General features: G+C 42.8%; 1 protein-coding gene across 7 annotated transcripts in view; it reads right to left on the bottom strand.

Moving 5' to 3' along the window:
• Positions 1-22,806, bottom strand: part of rbfox1 (RNA binding fox-1 homolog 1) — a 131,166-nt gene that overhangs the window by 52,788 nt on the left and 55,572 nt on the right. For 4 of the 7 annotated variants that reach the window (XM_035616164.2, XM_035616163.2, XM_035616165.2 and 1 more), the window contains exon 2: positions 9,280-9,567. The exons of 1 other annotated variant lie outside the window; for it this stretch is intronic. In XM_035616164.2, the coding sequence (XP_035472057.1) occupies positions 9,280-9,567 (288 nt within the window). Of the gene's footprint in view, positions 1-9,279; positions 9,568-11,408; positions 11,500-15,476; positions 15,603-22,806 lie in introns of those variants that run through there. 2 more of the 7 variants (XM_035616160.2, XM_035616162.2) reach the window with 2 other exon arrangements.

Genomic DNA, 22,806 nt, shown 5'->3' with positions numbered 1-22,806 from the left:
AATGGATGAGTGTCTGTGACGCATGAATAAAATTCCAATACAATATGTTTTTATGTCACAAGGGGCTAAGTTTTATAAACAGCAGCAGAAATAATAAACGTGGAGTCATGCACCATCACACACCTTCAGTTAACAGACTAAAACAGACCAGTAGGTCCTTACCTCCTCATTGTAATATAAAAGCTGTTTTGAGACATGAACTTCTCTGGAGTTCGCTGTTCACATATGACGAATATCTAACAGAAGAATGGAGAATGTCCGGAGCAACATCTGTGGACAATGGTGTTCTCACATCCAGCCCCTTATGCAGAAGTTCAGGACAATGTCCCGACTTCAGTCCATGTCTGAAAGCAGCTTTAGTGTTTTGTGCCTGTGCTTCATTGTAGAGTTATGTGCAGCTTTCTCTCTCCCTCTCCCTCTATCTATCACAGTGGCTAATGGACTGTATCTTTACATTGCTTTTCTAGTCTTATTGACCACCACAAAGCACTTTACAGGACAAGTCACATACACCCATTCACACACATTCATACAACACTGCTATTTACTGCACTTTTCTGTCACATTCATACTCAGAGGCAATTGAGGCTTAAGTGTCTTGCCCAAGGACACAACTGCATGCAGACTGGAAGATGCTGGGATCAAACTGCCTATCACACACATTGACACATCTGTCAAACTCTGACTGACCATCGGTAGCATTGGGAGAAATCCCATAATGTCAGTTGGTCGTCAAAGCCGTCAAAAAGTTTTTACCATCCTCAGCAGGCAGGACTTGACATAACACATGCCCTCTCTTGCCTTGCAAAGCAAGTCAACTAAGATATAGAAATGTGCATTTTTAGGCTGTTTTATTGATCTGATTAATTTTTCTAAATTCTTATTGTCAGTTAATGGTTACCAATAACCAAAGTAATTGTTGAGATCTGGGGAGTCCAGTATCGTAAGCAGATTTATATTTTGAGGTTGATTTTCTTATGAAAACCTCCCTGAGGTTTTCATAATTTCATTAATCCAGAAACCAAATCCACTTTGGTGTCTATTAATCATGGTGCAGATGAGAGAATCATGCTGATGTTTTTAATTTAAGGCATCTCCACTTATCCAGTGTTTCCCATAGGATTTTGAGAGACTATGGGGGGTGGACCTCACATCCTCTAGGGGGGTCCTGGGGCATGCTCCCCTGTAAGAACATTTAGTACATTTTAAATTTAAATCTTTCAATCAATTATCAACACTTAACTGAACACAACAGAGAACAACTCAACCTGAGGGCTAAGCTCACAGACAAAAAAAAGCCAGGAAAACAAAAAAAAAACAAATCAAGGCAATCAGAATAACAGTGCAGCAATAACAACAATGATGAGAACAACATTACATTATATTAAGCACTTTATATATATATATATATATATATATATATATATATATATATATATATATATATATATCAAAAAAGGGGGATATAATATTAGTAAAATGAAAAAAAATGAAAAAACTGTGTACTATATAAAGGGGCACACGGCCAGCGCACACCTAATTCCATCCACAACAGGTACTCCACTCGCTTAGCAAAACCACAGCACCAATATATGATGCTAATCATTCAAAGAGGGAATAGCATTAACAAAAGAGACAACAGGGTCCAAAATGTCATTAAACTTTTCAGAGCAACCCCTCATACTGTACTTGATATTCTCTAGGTGTAGGAGGGACATTAGTTCTTTCAGCCAAGAATTAGGAGATGGAGGTTTTTGATCTTTCCAATGAAGTAGCTTAAGCCCACGAGCTACAAGAGAGGAAAACGCTATAAAATTACTCTCTTTTCGAGTGAAGCATGTGAATTCTTCAGGAACACCAAAAATAGAGATTAATGGACTAGGGACAACAGGTCTATTGAGAATTTTAGAAGTGTCTCATAAAAGGAGGACCAGAATGAACCCAACTTTGGATAAGAGTAGAACATGTGTATGGTCGGCAGGAGATAAAGAGGATCTATCACATGTAGGTCCTGTGTTAAAATATTTTTTAAGATTAACTGTAGCTTTGGACAGGTGTGTCCTATGTAGGACTTAAAACTGAATCATTGTTAAGCTAGCACAGCAGCAGAGGTGACATCGTCCAGGGCTTCCTGCCACCATTCAGATGAAAAAACAGTGCCAAGTTCAGTTTCCCAAGAAATTTTACATGCCAGAGGAGATGATAATGACAACATAATTAGCTTACTGAAATGAATCCTCAGGCTGCAGGAAGGGACAGAATTGTATCAATTAGGGAATCTGTTGGTTGATAGGGAAAATTAGAGATGTTTCTGCAAACAAAATCTTGTATTTGAAGGTATCTAAATAGATTTGATTGAGGAACGTCAAATTTTGTCTTAAGAAAGATGCAAAAACTTTATCAGCAAAGAGTTGTTTAAAATGAACCAGTCCTTTCCCCTTCCACAAAGTAAAGGTTCAATCAAGAGATGGTTGTCACAGATTGTCATTAGCATGGAAGGTGAATCCAGTTCATAGTATCATCTAAAGTGTCTCCAAATCTTAAAATTGGACAGGATAATAGTGTTAGAAGTGTATCTAGCAGAATATGAGTTTAGGGGGAACAAATCAAGGTCAATAAAGAGATAGATCCACAAGCGCTAGACTCCTTCTGACACCAATCTGTGCCAAGTGTGACTTTTGTGAATATTGGCTGCGCAATAGTATGCCAAAAGATTAGGTAAGGCAAGGCCGCCATTTTCTTTAATCCTCTATAGGGTAGAATATTTAGCCCTAGTGGTCTTGCCTGCCCAGAAAAAGATGAGATATTCCTATCTAATTCCTTTTAAAAAGGCAGGAGGCGGAATTATTGTAAACACTGAAAAATGAATACGAATCTGGGTACAACATTCATCTTCATAGAGCTGATTCTTCCAAAAATTGACAGGGGATGATCATTCCAATGTTGTATGTCTAATTTGTCCTCCTTCATCAACTTCAGAATGTTGTGTTTATAAAGTAAAGGGAGATTGTGCCACTAATACCAAGGTATCGAAAACCGTAGGAAGCCAGTGTGAAAAGGACGCATATCTGTTTTGCCACATTATTAAGAGGAAAACAATCACTCTTGCCAATATTTAACTTATAGCCTGTAAAAGGAGCCAAATAATTGAAAAATGTCAGGAATCTTGTGAATACATGCATAGGATTGAGTATGATTAATGATCACCCTAGCAAGAGGAGACCTGTATAACAGTCTTGTCCATCCATCCATTGTCTACCGCTTTATCCATTTAAGGGTCGTGGGGGGGCTGGAACCAATCCCAGCTAACATTGGGCAAGAGGCGGGGTACACCCTGGACAGGTCGCCAGCCTATCGCAGGGTCGAGCCAAATTTAAGCTTTTCAGACTTTCTGACTGAAAATAAATAATCCCACTCAACGCGGTCAAAAGCTTTTTCAGCATCCACTAAAATTACCATTTCAGCATAATTCGTGTTGGATTTAGATAGTATTGCATTGAGAAGACTACGGATATTTGAGGATAGATGTCTGCCCCTTATAAATCCAGTTTGATCACTAGAGATAATGCTTGGTAGGCAGTGATCAAGATGGCTGGCAAGGATCCTTGCTAAAAAATTTACATCCAAACTCAGCAAACTGACGAGTCTCCAACTGCTACATTCCTTTAAATCCTTATTTTTCTTTGGATTAAATGAAATTGATGCTTGAATTAAGGTTAAAGGGAGGGAGCCATGATTCCGGGAGTCGTTAAACATGGGGGAGTAGGGGAGCTAGCTGGACAGAGAGCTTTTTAAAAAGTTGGCAGGGAAGTCGTCTGGACCCCTTGCTTTGCTGTTCTGCATTGATTTTAGGCTGGCTATAACCACTTCAAAATGGAGAGGGGCATATAAATCATCTTTGGTTGTGTCAATTATTGCATGAAAATCCAAATTATCTAAGAATTTATTCATTGAGGTGCAGGGAGTTTTTTGCGTATTTAGTGATGAATTGAGAGGCAGACTGCTGTTTAAGCTGTAATGCTAGAGGCAGGCTAGCCTTGTTGCCGTACTTGTAGTAAGTGCTCTTTGTCTGTCTTAAAAGGAACTCTGCTAAATTTGTTGACATAAGGTCAAATTCCGTTTGGAGCTTGAGCCTCTGTCAGAAGAGTGGAATTTGGTGAAGAGGAGTGTTGTCTGTCAATTTGCAAAATATTATCTATTAGCTCCTCTTGTCTCGCTTTTTACAGTTTGCTGACCCTGGGATTATAAGAAATGATCTCACCTCATATTACAGCTTTAAAGGTTTCCCACAGAAGGTTTATTTTAGTGGATAATAAACCTGGGTTTAGTTTCCAGTTATGGCGCGATTTTTGTCTTGGAAAAAAGTTGCAGATCCAACAGAAGTGAGGAGTGATCTGTAATAACTATCGTTGAATATTCACATGACTGTGTCTCAATGTCTAAAAATAAATAATTGTTGTGGTAATGTGTCTGGTGAACATGGGAATGAGATGAAAACACTTTTGTTGTTGGGTGACTTTAACTGCATATGTCCATGCCACCAATACGACCCATTAGTGCTCTAGCCATTTTAGATGGGGTGTAATATTTTTGGACTTGATTTTTCAAGATAAGTGTTAACCACTCAATTAAGTTCTCCTCAAAAAATAAGGTGATATGAGTCCAGGCCTGGAATTAAAGAAAATAGGGATGACATAAATTAGGACAGTCCCAGTTGGGGGCATAGACATTAACCAAAATTACAGGAGCTTCGAACAATAAGCCCATAACAATAATATAAGAGAAATAAGAGGGACAAAAAGAAAAATAGATGAAACAAAACACATTCACACATTTGAACTAGAACCAATGTCTTATGGCAAATGTCAAACCAAACAAATACTTATATTCTTTTCCTAGACTCATCTTCAAAACATGGAGACTAAGCAGGAAATGTTAGCTTATAAACCACCGGTTAATTGCAATGGACGTAGTTTGCTACCCTTCAAAACTTAAATCCACATATACACCAATGAACAGAAGAAATTAGTAATGTTCTATGAGGTATTGCTAATTGCCATTTAAAACAGCCCAAGTCTACCACATCCCTTCTATTATCAAAAGCAAAATAAAACTCCTTTTGAAATATATGTTTTTTGGGCATCTATTAAGTCTCTGTAATTATGAAGAAAGAATAATAATAATAAATATATTTTTTTTAAAATTCAGAGGCCATCTGTTGAGTCTATTTAAATGTGAAAATACAAATAGAAAATTTGAAGGCCATCCGTTCTGAATAGTTATAAAAATACAAATTCAGTTTGTCAAATGTTACAAAAAAATGTTAATAGAAGGCCATCTGTTGAGTCTAAACGTTCCGCTTCCTCTGAGGAGTCAAATATGCAAGTCTGTCCTTTCATACTGACACGGAGGTGGGCTGGATATATGAGGCCAAACTGTTTTCCTTGTTGCACCCAAATCTTCAAAGATCCTGATGGGATGCCCCTTGGCGGTTCTTCCCTGAAGAACGCTGTCATAAAAAGCCAGGCATCATTCCCCTCCAATCCCTCTGGAATTCCAACCACATGGAGGTTCTGCCATTGTGAACGGGAAACCAGGTCTTCAACTGCAAGCTGTAGCTTTTCATTAATGGTGTACTCCAATTTAGATTTAAGCATGGCCACATCATGCTCCAAAGTAGTAATGCTGTCTGTTTGGGCAGTGAGAGCCTTTATTCATTCCGGAGATGGTGGCGGTGTATTGCGTTTTCACTGCAACACATGATGAGCGTAACCTCATATTAACGCGTCAAGTTATTTCTCTCCATCCGCTCTACTACTTCCTGTTTCTGTAGTATGCCCAAGGCAAAAGATACGTTGTCAATACAACAACGGGGTGTATACAATACAATACAGCAACACCGCAGTCCAAACATACATGTTGACAACAGGCTCTACAGTAGTAGCGTTAGTAAGAAAACAGTGGCACTACGCCTCCCCCTCATTTTGTTATTTGCGTGTGTACGTGAGCGTATGTAACAAAGTGAGGAGTAATGCGCTGCTTAGTCACAGACTGAGTATGGATGGAAAACACACATTTGCGTCTCCTAGCTTCTTTGGAGGCTGCACGGTGGTGTAGTGGTTAGCACTTTCGCCTCAGAGCGAGAAGGTTCTTGGTATGTATCCCGGTTCAAACCAACCAGGGCCTTTCTGTGTGGAGTTTGCATGTTTTCTCCGGGTTCTCCGGCTTCCTCCCACAGTCCAAAGACATGCAGAATGGGGTTAGGTTCATTGAAGACTCTAAATTGACCATAGGTGTGAATGTGAGAGTGAATGGTTGTCCGTCTCTGTATGTGGCCCTGCGATAGGCTGGCGACCTGTCCAGAATGAACCCCGCCTCTCGCCCCACGCAGCGCGGATTTGCTCCAGCCCCCCCGTGACCCTTAAATGGATAAAGCGGTAGACGATGGATGGATGGATGGGCGTCTTTGCATTGACTTTCTATTTAATCTACTCGTGCGAGTAATTCACGTGGCGTTCGACGTGAATGCACCTTTTATATTGCTATGAGAAATGTAAAAATGTTTTCGGTAATGAGTCTATGGCACAACAAATGTGACTATGGCGGACCCCCACAGTCTAGTCAATGTATCTGAAACACTGCTTATCAATTCAATTTAATTCAATTTTATTTGTATAGCGCCATATCACAACATACATTGTCTCAAGGCACTTTACATAGTGAGGTCAATATTGCAAGCACTTTGAGATTGCTTTAAGCAATGAAAAGTGCTCTATAAATGAAATTTATTATTATTATTATTATTATTATTATTATTATTATTATTATATTACAGGGAAAACCCAACAAATTCCACAATGAGCAAAGCACTTGGCAACGGTGGAGAGAAAAAAACTCCCTTTTTACAGGAAGAAATCTCTGACAGAACCGGACTCAGCTGTGGGCGGTCATCTGTCTCGACCGATGCATGCCCACAGCAATGAGCTTAACCAGTTGGAGCGAGTGGTGTATCAAGTGTTGACAGACATGCACTGGGTTTTGCTTAACAGGCTACATATATACAAACTACCCTAACTTGTTGGTTTGGACCATCTGAAGATTTGGACTCAAAACATCTCTTACCTAGTGTTTTGTGTCATTGCTTCATTGTAGAGCTGTGTGCACTGCGATTAAATGATATTTTAATTCATGCATTTTATTTCTCAATGCTATCAGACTGGGTGGTGTCTCAACAGACTTTGCTACATACGTATTTCAACAGATTGTTTCAAATTAATATTTTATAGTTTTTCTTAGCATAATCTTGCATTCAGATTAATATTTCATGTGTGAATTAAGCGTCCAGTTAATAAAGAAAAGAACCTGAAGCAATTTTATAGTGAAGTTTTAAGAGAACACAATATTACTGTGTAAAATAATACCCATCTTTGTGACACTTTGGTATTTAGGAAAATGAACTGAGTCATACAATTCACAGAAAAAAGGACTAGCATGATTTTTGCTGCCCGAAAGGTGGTACTTGTATGTGCAGCATTGAAAATCATATGAATTCTATTAGAACTGTAACTCTAAAATGGCCCCCAAGATCACTGAAGATTGTCTTGGGGAGCAGGAGTGATGATCAGATTACATTACAGTATACGGTCTGTTTCCTCACCAGACTCACCGGACATTCAAGATTCAACCTAACTATTTTTATGCAATGCACAAGTTGTGAAGACCCTGGTGGATTTTCTGGGCAAATAATATATTTGGCATTTTACCATTGAAAAAAAAATCAACATCTGTTAAACAATGTCCATCCACTTTGAGTGTGTTTGGGCAACAATTACATAAACAAGCATGAGTCTGCCAGTGCAGAGCATGGTCTGCCCATAGAGTGTGATAGCTAACTGTATATTATGTTCATGATACTTTACAGATGGGTTTGCGAATCTTAATAAGTAATAAGGTGGAAAACAGAAACTGTAGAAAAACACAAGCTAAGCAGCTACTGTTGCTGATGATGAAAGGCTACAACATTTTTAAATCAAGCAAATGTTCACCATATTATACTTCTCAATGAACCGACAGACACATTTGAAGAAATTAATTATATATGACTCAAAGCTTGAGATTTCTGAAGCTTAAAATTAGAAGTAGTATGTTTGGTGAGGCATTAGACATTTCCATGCCAAATCCAACGGTTATAGGAGCCAATTGTTTGTTGTAGTAAATTGATGGAAAATGGATTATATTTATATATCACTTTTCTAATCTTATCGAGCACTCAAAGCACTTCACAATACAAGTTACATTCACCCATTCACACACATACACACAGCGCTGCTATTTACTGCGCTTTTTCTATTACATCCATACACTGCCGGAAGGGCGGTCAGGGGCAATTTAGGATTAAGTGTCTTGCCCAAGGACACGTTGGCATGCGAACTGGGGGAAGCAGGGATCAAACCACCGACCTCCTGGTTAGTGGACGAGCCTCTCTACTGCCTCCTTACCAACACCAGCTTTGGTAAAAACCCTTGTTTTAGGCAAACTGTGCTGTGTGAAAGCAGTCAATCAAATCCTGGTGAGGACCAAAGTACAACTGGACTCTGATGGACTTTGTTTGTGCTCTAAAAGCACAGTAGACTAACGAGAAAGATGATAATGTGATTTTATCATGGAGTCCATAGTTAAACTACTATTAAATTCATTTGATGACCATGAACTTTCAAAAACTACATCTAAATATATGAGCAATCACAGTTATCCAAGATCATTTGGTGACTTGTTAATAAATATCCACCCCTAAGAATGGAATTATAATTTTTACCTTAAATGAAAATTAAGAATTCATGATCATATATGATGTGATTGGGAGGAGAAAAGCATACATTTAAATGTATACTAGTTAAATCAGTACAGTAACCCCAATTAAACTGACAAGGGCAGTTGGGTGATCATCATTTGAAAAGGTTTGTTAAATTTAAGATTAGGTGTCCTACTACTGGCCTCAGACAATGGACTTCTCTCCAAACTTGTCCTTCTGGATCTTAGTGCAGCATTTGACACATCACAAGATAGACTACAAATGGTTATTAAGATTAAAGGAACACAAAGGAAGAAAAAAAAAATCAAAAACTACTTGATTAAAACTGTCTTATTTAAAGTTTTCTTCTTAAAAAATAAGTTATAGTGTTCGAAAGAAATAACAATTAATAACATGCCATAGTACATACAAACTTTGAAAACCAGCTATACCAAACTGAAACAACAGCTTATCCAATAATGCCTTACTGTGGCAGTGCCGGTGACCGTCTGACTGCTGGAGTCTGACCCTCCCTGCTCACTGTGGCTCTGTGAGGACTGGTACATGTTGAGTGGATGCTCACTGACGGAGGCCTGGACCCCAGTGTAGTCCTGTGGTGCTGCCGGGTGCTGGTGTGGATGGGAGTGTGGATGTGGGTGGGGGTGTGAAGCTGTAAACTCAGCAGGGATGCCGTTCTGGGGAGCGGGGGCAAACTGGGCTGATGAGTAAGCCTGGGCCATGGATGGGTCCGGGGGTGCCGGTGCGTCTTGGTTACCCTGTATGAACAAAGAGATACTTACTTAAATCACGTCAACATTCCATCCATGAAGTCTTTGCTCATGTCTTGTTTTCCTCAACTCCAATCCCTTTACTGGTTTTCCAAAAAAATCTATCTTGTGGTGTTGTGGTTTCCCTCTGCTAGTGGCAGACCACTAATTAAACCAATGTTTGTTGGCTAGTTACATTGGTCCAGAATGAAATGTTACCACAACATCTGGATGGTTTCACATTGAATTTTTTGCAGACATTTTTCATCCCCAGAGAATGAATTGTAATGACTGTAACGATCCCTTGACTCTTCATCTAGCACCACTGAACTCAGAGTGACATATCTCCTGACAACGCGGATGGGTTGTCATGGAATTGTTGACATTCATAGTCCTAGATGACGTGTCTAATCACTTTCTGATACTCTTTTTTTACTACCTGAAGATTTTCCACCACTACTTCAAAATTTCTACCTCACCACATTTCATTGATTTCTTCAATGTCACTGAATCCTAAAAAACATTACTGTGCTATAGATATCAACATCTTATCTTATCAGAGAGGAAAACACTCTGGAATGGGAGGATGATAATTTACAATTAATAGTTTCTTATTATAGATGTCAACATTGTAAGGACTCAGCCGTCATAAAATGGAGGATTTGACCCACATGCTCCTTTGTTCCAAAGACAAAGGAAAGCGATGGGACTCAGTCTCGCAGGGACCTATCCAAACTCCAACTACCATTGGTCACCGTGTCCTAGAACCCAGTTGGTCACCAGGACAATAACTTCCCAGCTCCCCTACTATTCTCTCTTGCAGTCTCTTCTGTCAACAAGACAATATAGTGGTGGCTGCAATAGCATACTACAACACAGCTAAACATAGGAATGTTTAAGTTGTATCATGTAACTAACCCTCTTTTAACCTGGAACCTTGTGGCCTTAACAAAGAAACGCAGCAGCTTGCGGTCCAGCCGACAGCTTTGAGTGCGCCATTTTGTTTGTAGTTTCTCAATATAACACCATCTTGTTTGTAGTACTTCTCTGATGTTCGAACCACCATTACATTTGTATATACAAGGTGTGAGTGACGCCTAAACATGTCAATGAGAGACTGTGGCTGAATGGTGGAAACATCTGAGAGAGAAAGTTAATGTGCAGCCAAAACACTTAGTGTAGTGTGTACGTGTGTGTGTGTGTGTGTGTGAGAGAGAGAGAGAGAGAGAAAGGCAACTCCTGTGGGACATTTATATCGCAGCCATTAAAGAGCGAGAGGGAGGGAGAGAGTGTAGCCATGTGCAGGAAAAAGAGAGAGAGAAAGAGAGAGAGAGAGGGGGTGCAGACAGTGAGTCTTGGCTAAATGCTCTGCTGTGTAATGAGAACCACATTTAGAAGCCTGAAATATGCTTTACGTGGCAAAGTGCTGCACACACACACACACACACTCTCTCTCTCTCTCTCTCTCTCTCTCTCTCTCTCTCTCTCTCTCTCTCATAGGCAACTCAAGATATTAAATTAAAATTCTGACTAAGTGCAGAGAGACAGAAGGAATTGCTCTACTTCAGAATAAGAGTGTTTCCCTGTGTATTATTTTTCTTTTCTCCATTTCTAAAAAACCTGCAAACCTGCATCAGCTTTTTTCTCCTGTGTCTGAATTCTAAATGATTGGTTGATCCATCTTTCTTCTGAGTACACCATAACATTTATTGATTACATCAAATAATGACGTGACTTCCAGGAGAGAGTGTACAGTTGCATTTCACTGCACTGAACTTGTTCAGTCAGGAGACTCGGAGACATACTGTACCAGATGCTACTGTACACAGGACCTGAGCCGACTGACAAACCTTGTTTAGTACAGATGGGGCACTGTTGACACGGTGGATGATCTGGGGATATAGCAACATCACCAACACTGGGTTCAGCTCAGCAACCAGTCTGCAGTCAAATGATCAAACAGCTCAGAAACAACTGCAGTTGTAGTTGTTGTTGTGTTTTTTGTGCGTTGTCTACATTGTGAGGAAATACTCCTTTCACTTGTTTTCGGAGAGTAAGATCAGATGCTTGGCTAAAAATGTAGTAGTCATGTTAGCTTAGCTTAGCATAAACACTGGAAGCAGAGGAAACACCTAACCTGGCTGAAAGAAGTGGAAAACATGTCATCTGTTTGTCCTCTCCTCACTCAAACAGTTAGGACAAAGGGTCAGGACTAGGGATCGACCGATAGAGATTTTTTCAGGGGGTCGATGCCAATACCGATTTTTTCAGCCTTAACCGATGACCGATATGGACTGCCGATTTTCTTGAGCCGATATTTGGAGCCGATACTACTACTCCCTCAATTTAATAGTTAAATAGAATTAAATTCATCGGGTTGTCTCATCTGATCTGAGGTCTTAGTCCAAGTGGGGTTATGGCCAAGGCCGTGGCTCGCCTCCCTGGGTAGAGGGAGACGAGGCTCACGTCGCTCTGGAGCATCTCGGGAGTTCCCACCGCACCGGGACTCGTCCGCCCGCGAACGGGATCCCCTGCGCAAAGCCTGCGGCGCGGTCAGCGCGGAGACTAAAAAAGTCCACCGGCAGCCGCGCCCGACTCTGTGCGAGGCCCGACGGGGGGCGCCGCCAGTCCCATCCTACTGAAGCAGAGAGGGGAAAGGCGGGGAAGAGAAGGAGGGTCCGGGGGTAGAAGAGCCAGCCGACGAGGAGAGATAGCGAGAGGACGTGGAGGATGCATAAAACAGCAACCACGAGCCTCGCGCACGTCCGTCGGCGGTGGCGGCCCCCCCGAGATTAAAAAGTCAATTTCCACGAGGCAAAGGGTTTGGAGAAAAAGGAGAAAGACACAAACCCACCGGGTGCACCGTCCACCGTGACCCACGACTAAGCCGGCCGGAGCCAGCGAGAAGTCGTCAGAGGAGGAGCGGGCTGGGAGACATTGAATCCCCCTCCCGGGAGAGTTGGTACCCAGCATGCATGCAGCGCGGCAGCCTAGGTCAGAGGCACCGCGACGGCGCTGGGTAGATGGTTCCGGAGAGAGCGGGGCCGGGCCTGATAGGCGACCGGATCTGCCCTCCCAAAAAAGTAGTCAGGACCAAGATTCAGGACCGATAGTCAGGAACAACATCAAGACCAAGAGTCAGGACTGACATCAGGACTGACAGTCAGGACCAACAGTCAGGACCAACAGTCAGGACCGAAAGTCAGGACCAAGAGTCAAGACCAACAGTCAGGACCGACGGTCAGGGCCAACATCAGGACCGACGGTCAGGGCCAACATCAGGACCAACAGTCAGGACCGAGAGTCAAGACCGACAGTCAGGACCGACTGTTAGGACCAACATCAGGACCAACAGTCAAGACCGACAGTCAGGACTGACTGTAAGGACCAACATCAGGACCAAGAGTCAAGACCGACAGTCAAGATCGACAGTCAGGACCGACAGTCAAGACCGACAGTCAGGACCGACAGTCAGGACCGACAGTCAGAACCAACATCAGGACCAAGAGTCAAGACCGACAGTCAGGACCGACAGTCAGGACCATCATCAGGACCAACATCAGGACCGACGGTCAGGGCCAACATCAGGACCAACAGTCAGGACCGAGAGTCAAGACCGACAGTCAGGACCGACTGTTAGGACCAACATCAGGACCAACAGTCAAGACCGACAGTTAGGACCGACTGTCAGGACCAACATCAGGACCAACAGTCAAGACCGACAGTCAGGACCGACTGTCAGGACCAACATCAGGACCAAGAGTCAAGACCGACAGTCAAGATCGACAGTCAGGACCGACAGTCAAGACCGACAGTCAGGACCGACAGTCAGGACCGACAGTCAGAACCAACATCAGGACCAAGAGTCAAGACCGACAGTCATGAACGACTATCAGGGCCAACATCAGGACCAAGAGTCAAGACCGACAGTCAGGACCGAAAGGTCAGGATCATCATCAGGACCAACATCAGGACGACAGTCAGGACCAACAGTCAGAACCAACATCAGGACCAAGAGTCAGGACCGACAGTCAGGGCCGACAGTCAGAACCAACATCAGAACCGATAGTCAGGACCAAGAGTCAAGACCGACAGTCAGGACCAACATCAAGACCGACAGTCAGAACTGATGGTCAGGACCGACAGTCAGGACCAAGAGTCAGGTCCAACAGTCAGAATTAACAGTCAGAACTGACAGTAGGGACCGACAGTCTGGACCGACAGGGGGTGAAGGAGGTGGGCCTGAGCTCAATGACGGACCCTGGTCACAAGCCCTGGACAGACGTCCCAGGCAGATATAGTGTCTTTGACAAGAATAGCTTCCAGCACAGTGACAGGTTCAACATCTCTTTCATCTCATTTGAACATACTGTATACACATTCCACACACTCACTCTATGGATGTTTTAGCTCATGTCTTGATGCTTTCTTTTATGTTTCTTTTAGACTATTTCAGTCCTATACTCTTATCCTGAAAGAAACTTATTCCATTTTAACTGCATTTCAAAAAAATGAAACTGCAGACGTGTTTTTCAAATGAACCGAAATAAAGAAGAAGAAAAAAGTGTTTAAGGCATGTTGTTAAAGTTAAGGAACCTTTGTTGTCTCGGTTAAAGAAAGGCAACTTAAAGGTTTGATATATTTTCTTTCTAAAGGCAGAGTAGCTGACAGTCACACGTGTGTGTGGCGAGATGAGATGACCGCAGCAGTGATGTCATCAACACACCTGTCACCTGTCTTCACACACAGCATGGCACTGCTATTCAACCCATGCTAACCAGCTGCTAGCCACCATACAGACCTATTGAGAGAGTGCAGCCCAGAAACAAGGTTTTAAAACAAGACATTCACCAACTGAAGCGTCTCACGCGGAGGCTCAGACTCTGATAGGAGCAGCAACCCGCTGCTTTCATAGTTTTGTTGTATGTGTTGTTGTACGCAGGGCAACAGTGTTTCTGTCTGGAACACCTTGTTGATCAGGTTTTGCTTCCTGTTGGGTTGAGGTGAGATCCAGGCTCAGGCAGTGGTTGCCTGAACTATCCCTTAAAGCAGAGACGCCACCTGTGTGACAATATTCTGTGTCAAACATTCCAAACATGCAGATTTTATGACTCACGAGAATCACAGAAACCACGAGTATCACCAGCTAGCAGTCAGATAGCTTCCACAGTCCACAAGAGGACAGTCAACTACAGAATGAAGGCAAACAGGCAACATGAGATCACATTTAATGAGAGATTCCATTTGGGTTTTGTCCAATTGCACAACACCTGCTTGTCCTGAATGCATAACACTGGGTCAAGGTAAGAGCACAAAGAGAATCCATCTTTAGGACCACACCACCAGGAAGTACACCTCTCCTGCAGCTCAGCAACGGGCCTGAAATGTTATTTGGCGAACTCAGATTGTTGAAGTCCGAAGCTTCAGCTGAACTTTAAGGGATTCTGTCCTCCATTTTTGTTTTTGTGTTTACAGCAGTGTTCTGATGAACAATGGGACGGACGACAACTTACTCAACACAGTATGCAACCAAAACGCCTCTTCATCTCACTGCTGAACAAACACATCAAACCTTTTCCAACTTGCAGGGATTCCTGGTCTCATTTCCAAACCCCGTTACTAATGCCAGTATTCCACTGCTAGCCTCTGCCATGACGAGGAAAGAAAGAGATGCATGCACACGCCGACGCAGCGGTGTGTTTACGGAGCTTGCAGCCCTTCAAACCCACACACACTGAACATATACTGTACGCACACACACACACACACACTCATGCATAATGACACACACCACACGAAAGGAGCATGCAGCGTTCAGCCATCTGCAGTCACCGCACAAACCGTGAGGACGGAGAGAGTGAAGAAGTGAAAAGAAGGAGAGAGAGACGAATGAAGAACAGTGAGTATTCTCTGGGTACCTGCTCTACCATCTCGCCTCTGCCTTCCTCCATGCACATCCAGCTGCGCTATAAAGTCCAGCCCGCCAGTGTCTGCCTACAGCTAGCATCAATTATGGATGGCTTTGTGTGTGTGTGTGTGTGTGAGAGAGAGTAGTGGGGGAATGTGCAGCAGGAGGAGGTGCCACAGTGAATGAAAGCAGCATTCCCCAAACTCTCTTCTCTTTCCTCTTCCACAATCCTCCTCTTTTCCTTTCCTTGTATCATTGTTTGATCATTTCCATATTTTTTCTTAATTCATTTTCCCTCAGCTTGATGTTTTCAAACAACCCTGTCCACAGATACATGGGTTTTTATGCTGTAGTTTACAGTTTAATGTGCATTTCAAGGCTCAAGTTCAGTTCGTCTGTTCCCACTGAGTTGGTCAGTGTTAGCCAAGCTAACTTTAGCTGGAGACAGTATTTCAGGACACTGATGTTTGACAGGCCTTATATTTTACTACATTTTGTATTGTCCTGTTACTGTTAATGGATATATATCTCAAAAATATATATTTTAAAATACACTGACACAGACAGCTGGACAGAAATGTATTTGTGTTGGTAAAGTTTAAGATCACATATACACATTTTGTAAAATCAATCCATTACACACACTCACACAGTGAAAGAGAAAGAGAGAAAAGGAGAGACAGTGTGTCACAAACAGCTACAGCACATCATGTACAGTAGTTTGCTCCGTGGCCATGGCCCTCTGACTGTTTGACCTCCCAGAGTCACCGAGTGGTCGAGGGTGAGTGTCAGCCAGATGTTTGTGTGTCCTGCTCATGTCGTGGACAGATGGTGCGGGGCTATGTGAGGCAGGGTGTGACCGCAGCAACACCACTAAGGCCAGATGAATACACACAGACACATGGACATAGGACTCATTCATTCATAGTCATGACGTATCTCTTTCTGATTATCTGTGTTTTCATTTTGTAAATGAAGGTCCATTTAGAGTAAAATAGATGGGAGCGTGGATACTGTGTGATTGACATTCAGTACTGTCCAATAGGTGCATCTGTAGGCAGACATGTAGTGGTTGAGCTCTCTCTCAGGCCCACCCCCCACTCCTCCAAATATGGTTCCTTCTGGTATCAAAAAAATCAAGATGGTGCTGGCCAAAATGCAAAACGAGGCTTCAAAATGGCAGTTGACAAAATAATGGGTGACGTCAAGGTGGGTTGCCCCTTGATTGTCACATGTTCAAAAGGTCACTCAGATATCACTTTGGACAAAAGGAGGCGGGTCAATCAGCAACCAGAGGCAAATGTTGCCCCTTGTTTCGAAACATGAATGAGGTTTAGCAAATCGCCAGAACACAACAGCAACTCACACAACAGCAAATTGCTACAACACGACGTAAACTGACAAAACATAACAGCAATTCACCACAACACAACAGCAATTCACACAACATGACAGCAACTCACACTACAAGACAGCAATTCACCACAACACAACAGTAAATCACACAACACGACACCATTACAACACAACAGCAATTCACCACAACACGACAGCATTAACTACAACACAACATAAACTGACAAAACACAACAGCAATTCACCACAACACAACAGCAATTCACACAACACGACAGCATTAACTACAACACAACGTAAACTGGCAAAACACAACAGCAATTCACCACAACGCAACAGTAACTCACACAACACAATAACAACTCACACAACACAACAGCAACTCACACAACACAAAAGCAGTTCACCACAACGCAACAGCAACTCACAAAACACAACAGCAATTCACCACAACAGCAATTCACACAACACGACAGCATTAACTACAACACAACGTAAACTGACAAAACACAACAGCAATTCACCACAACACAACAGCAATTCACACAACACGACAGCATTAACTACAACACAACGTAAACTGACAAAACACAACAGCAATTCACCACAACACAACGTAAACTCACAAAACACAACAGCAATTCACACAATAAGGCTATGAATGAAATGGCATTTGCTCAAGTTCGCATTGATTAGAAACCAGAGTGGAGTCTCAGTTCTCTTCATGTATTGTTCATAATTATTAAGGACAGTGTGTATGTGAAGTGCGTCACATGATAAAGATTTGTAATCCTTGTTTTGTATATATTTATATATATAAATATATATGTATGTATATGTTTATGTGTAGTCTTGTGAGCTTGGAGAACTGTCGCTGTGTCTCTTTCCAGCTGTTTCACACCGATGCCTAACAAGCCTACAGATGTTGTTTAGTCATCAGCATCAATGTTTGCATAGCAACTGGAAGCCGTTCCACTGGTAGCTGAGAGAGATCAACTGGTTGTGAACAACAGACGGTGGTTTAGTAATATGGAATAGTAGTGTGTGCTGGCTGTTGCCATTGGGAGAGATGTGTTTGTTTCATACGCACATGTAGTATGTAAATCCCCTCACGAAATAGTGAAGGTTCTCTTCTTTCTCGTTTTTAGCAAGGCTATATCTATATTTTGTAACAATTTTAGGATTCAACATGACTTCAATGTACAACAGAAAGAAACACTGTATTTATTTATTTATGTTATGTCTCGATGGATGATAAAGAACAGTCATATCGGGGGAGAATCATCTGGGGTGGCTCTTCTTCTTCCACCGGCCCTTTAGAGCATGTCCTCATTGACAGAGTCTTTTGTGAAATTTGGGAACCTTTTGGTTCATCTTTGGTCTTCTGATTTCTTTTCCTGTTTTATTCCAGTCGTTTCTGTTAAGTTACTTTTCTAGTGTGTTACCTCTTGATTTTTATGTAGTCACTTTCCTTGTGTCTCTTCACCTTTTTTCCACCTGTGTCTTGTTGTGGTCACTTTATTTCATGTAAATTCTTCATATTTATTAGGGGTCCAAGCCAGAGTGGGCTGGGATCCTCTTTTGTTCCTCTTTTGACAGTTTGCTGCCTAAGTTGTTTTTTTGTTGGATACCCTGCTTTTCTTTTTGCCTGCCCGACGGCCTCCAGCTAAAGACTGTGCTTGCTTTTTTTTTATTAAACTCACCTTTTCCCCCCCATCTGTGTTTGGGTCGTGCTCCATTATCTGTGACAGCAACACCATGGGGAATATTGTGGGTGTGGAGCTAGTCGCAGTACCTCCATCAGACATTCCCAGGAATAATGATCATAAGTTACATTAGAGGGATTTCTGTGTAAGTCTGCTAGTGTAGCACAGAAGCTGCAGTACCTGACTCAGAACGCAGTCATTACATTGTTTGACACGTTTGAATGTCTTTTGCGCCATTTGCAGAAATTAGTTAATCTCATCTCATCTCATCTTCAACCGCTTATCTGTGGTCGGGTCGCGGGGGCAGCAGCTTCAGTAGGGGGCCCCAAACTTCCCTTTCCCGGGCCACATTAACCAGGTCTGACTGGGGGATCCCGAGGCGTTCCCAGGCCAGTGTGGAGATATAATCTCTCCACCTAGTCCTGGGTCTACCCCGAGGTCTCTTCCCAGCTGGACGTGCCTGGAACACCTCCCAGGGGAGGCGCCCAGGGGGCATCCTTACCAGATGCCCGAACCACCTTAACTGGCTCCTTTCTACGCAAAGGAGCAGCGGCTCTACTCCGAGCTCCTCACGGATGACTGAGCTTCTCACCCTATCTCTAAGGGAGACCCCAGCCACCTTTCTAAGGAAACCCATTTCGGCCGCTTGTACTCGCGATCTCGTTTTTTCGGTCACAACCCATCCTTCATGACCATAGGTGAGGGTAGGAACAAAGATTGACCGGTAGATCGAGAGCTTTGCCTTCCGGCTCAGCTCCCTTTTTGTCACAACGGTGCGGCAAAGCGAGTGCAATACCGCCCCCGCTGCTCCAATTCTACGGCCAATCTCACGCTCCATTGTCCCCTCACTCGCAAACAAGACCCCGAGGTACTTAAACTCCTTTACTTGAGGTAAGGGCTCATTCCCTACCCAGAGTAGACAATCCACCGGTTTCCTGCTGAGAACCATGGCCTCAGATTTTGAGGTGCTGATTCTCATCCCAACCGCTCCACACTCGGCTGCGAACTGATCCAGTGAGTGCTGAAGATCACAGACCGATGGTGCCATCAGGACCACATCATCTGCAAAAAGCAGTGATGAGATCCCCAGGCCACCGAGCTGCAACCCCACCCCACCACGACTACGCCTCGATATCCTGTCCATGAATATCACAAACAGGATTGGTGACAAAGCGCACCCCTGGCGGAGACCAACCCCCACCGGGAACGAATCCGACTTACTGCCGAGAACCCGGACACAGCTATTGCTTTGAGTATACAGGGATTGGATGGCCCCAAGAAGTGACCCCCTCACCCCATACTCCCTCAGCACCTCCCACAGTATCTCCCGGGGGACCCGGTCATACGCCTTCTCCAAATCCACAAAGCACATGTAGACTGGATGGGCATACTCCCAGGCCCCCTCCAGGATCCTTGCAAGGGTAAAGAGCTGGTCCGTTGTTCCACGTCCAGGACGGAATCCACATTGTTCCTCTTCAATCTGAGGTTCGACTATTGGCCGAACCCTCCTTTCCAGCACCTTGGAGTAGACTTTACCCGGGAGGCTGAGAAGTGTGATACCCCTGTAATTGGCTCACACTCTCTGGTCCCCCTTTTTGAATTAATTAGTTAATGACTTTCTTTAATCATGAGAAAGTGTGGCAGTTGTCTTTTGATTGTAGAAGAGGAAAAACAACTGTGAAGTCCGCAGTCACAGGTGCTCAGCTCACAGAAAGTTAACATGAAGAGAGCTATTTAACTGCGTGAACATGTTTCTGTGGAGTGCCTTTGCAATCTTGCTCTTTGCAGGGTCAACAAGGGCTTGTAAAGACACTATATATATGATGTATGTGTGTATATAGAATATATAGGCCCATACAGAACAAGTTGGTCCGTAGTGTCCACTGAATGGAGGACGTGTCTTTCACTGATAAGGCTGAAGTTCCGCTCTGTCTGCTCAGAATGTGTGGGCATGTTTTCAAGGTTCATTTCACCCATTTAAAATTTTGAATGAAGTGAAATGTGACCTTGGCTCACTGCAAAAACCCCATGCAGATGAGCCCGAACATGGCCAGGCAGACACACACACACACTGTAGCCCAACAAGGTATGTGTGTGTGTGTGTGTGTGTGTGTGTGTGTGTGTGTGTGTGTGTGTGTGATAGTAACTCCCTTTCAGGGTGAGACAGTAAGGAAACCTCTGTGTTAAATTTGAAGAAAAAGATATATGTGAGTAGCTAGAAAGGGCACTGTGGATATCTTCGGTCTAGTTAACAGTAGCAGTTCAACATCACATCATTCAAGAACATTAAAGAATAGCACATTACGCTCATGTGTTGTAAAAAGATTACATTCAAACTTGACCGTCGACTTCCACCCGGACCGACACATCACTATCTCCAATATTTCCATTCATTCCCCCGATACTGATATATGACCTTAAACACAGCAGGACCAATCAGTCTGGTCCACCTCAACCCATTTACTTTTCCGACTGAACTCGTTCATAAGTCTATATGAACCCATCTCTGATCACGTCAACCTGAGACCCCCGGTTCATCTCCATCAGGCAAAGCGGCCACTCGGTTCTGGTTCCATCATCACTTCCGACAGATCGTAATCAGATCCAGAATTTCCCCCGAGTCATATTCCGGGCATTAAGGGAATCCCACATCACATGATCAAAACTCTCGGACGTTGGTCCTCCTCTTATCGCACCTACATACGTAACGACCCGCTCACATGCACCTGTCCCTCCAGAGCTCCCACATCCAGAAACACAGACAAACGAAGAGACTGCACCCTCATCCAGAGTCAGTCGCAACATCATCCATCCTTTACCTACATCCTACCATCCCCCTACCCACCATCCCTGCATCCCTCACCCCCCCCTCTTCTCTCATATCTCAATATTCAAATTGTAATAAACATTGTTATTCCGAACCTGGGGGTGAGGTCCTTAGTGAACCGTTCATGGTTTGCTTTAGGGTCAAGGTGAGCAGTGGACCTCACCGACTTTTGTCTGTACTTTATCATAAACTGCTCAATCTTATGTAGTTTAATCTTTTACAGGTCAAGCATAGTGTGACCAAGTAAAAGCACACACACACACGCACGCACTCACGCACGCACACACACGTATTAGGTCGGCAAATATTTTCTTCCTACGTTTCCAAGGCAACATGAAGATGAGCTTTCACCTGCTTTACTCAAAAGCATCATGGATAATGCTTTAAACAGGTCCAGAACCCAATTCTTGTGTGTGTGTGTGTGTGTGTGTGTGAGAGAGAGAGAGAGAGAGAGAGAGGAGAGTAAAAATAGACTAGTCTAAACACAGAGGGAGTCGAGCAGAAGAAATTGCTGCAGATACTTAGACGTGAATTTCTGGAAGATAGTAGAATGTAATAAAAAATATGGTACATTCAGGTAATTTTCCCTCTTAAGGAAAAACAGCTGAATATATTCATATACAGTATGCGTTTTAAATATCAATTACAGTAGATGTTTTTCACATGTGTTTTTCCCCAGACTGAGTGTTTTAACAACAAACTGAAGCAGACGTTGTGTATCGAGGATCTGGATTTTATGGTGTTTTAAAAATGGAAAGCAAGAGGAAATTAATTATATTTGTAATTGAACACCTGGTCAAGTGGCCTTAGCTTGTTTGTTTGCTTGTTTCTAGCACATCGTTCATTATAATAACCAAGTATGTATTTGAGAGACCAAACTAAAGACATGGGGATACATGTCGCTACAGCTGAAGCCATGTCTTTAACCTTCAATGCAGATTCTGTCCGACAACACTGAGATTACAAAAATAATGATTTGCAGCAAAACAGAATCAACTGACCGGATCCTGATTATTTCTTTCTGGGCACAAGTGCATTACTATGGACATTTTCTTTCTTTTTTTTCTACTTGGCTATAGGTGCATCTAAAAACAATAGAATATCGTGAAATGTCCTAGACTCATTACACAAACTAAAATGTTTCAATCATTGTTTCTATTTCAATTTTGATAATTACGGGCTACAGTTCAAAGAAAAACAAACATATTTTGCATATAATTTATTATTGTCCTGGAGATTTACCTGAACCATAACCACTGACTAACAGCAACACACACACACACACACACACACACACACACACACACACACACAGAGGGAAAGAGAGAGAACAAAGGCCTATGATTTATTTACACGGAACTATAAAATGTGATGAAGGTGATAAAGGGACAATAAGCCTTCTTTGTGTGTTTGTGTGTGTGTGTGTGTGAGAGGGGAGTTGTCCCACAGTA

The sequence above is a fragment of the Scophthalmus maximus genome, chromosome 17 (genome assembly GCF_022379125.1).
Source record: "Scophthalmus maximus strain ysfricsl-2021 chromosome 17, ASM2237912v1, whole genome shotgun sequence".
NCBI classification, from domain to species: domain Eukaryota; kingdom Metazoa; phylum Chordata; class Actinopteri; order Pleuronectiformes; family Scophthalmidae; genus Scophthalmus; species Scophthalmus maximus.
Note: the sequence above shows the minus strand (reverse complement) of the source record. Positions and strands in the feature narration are given on the sequence as shown.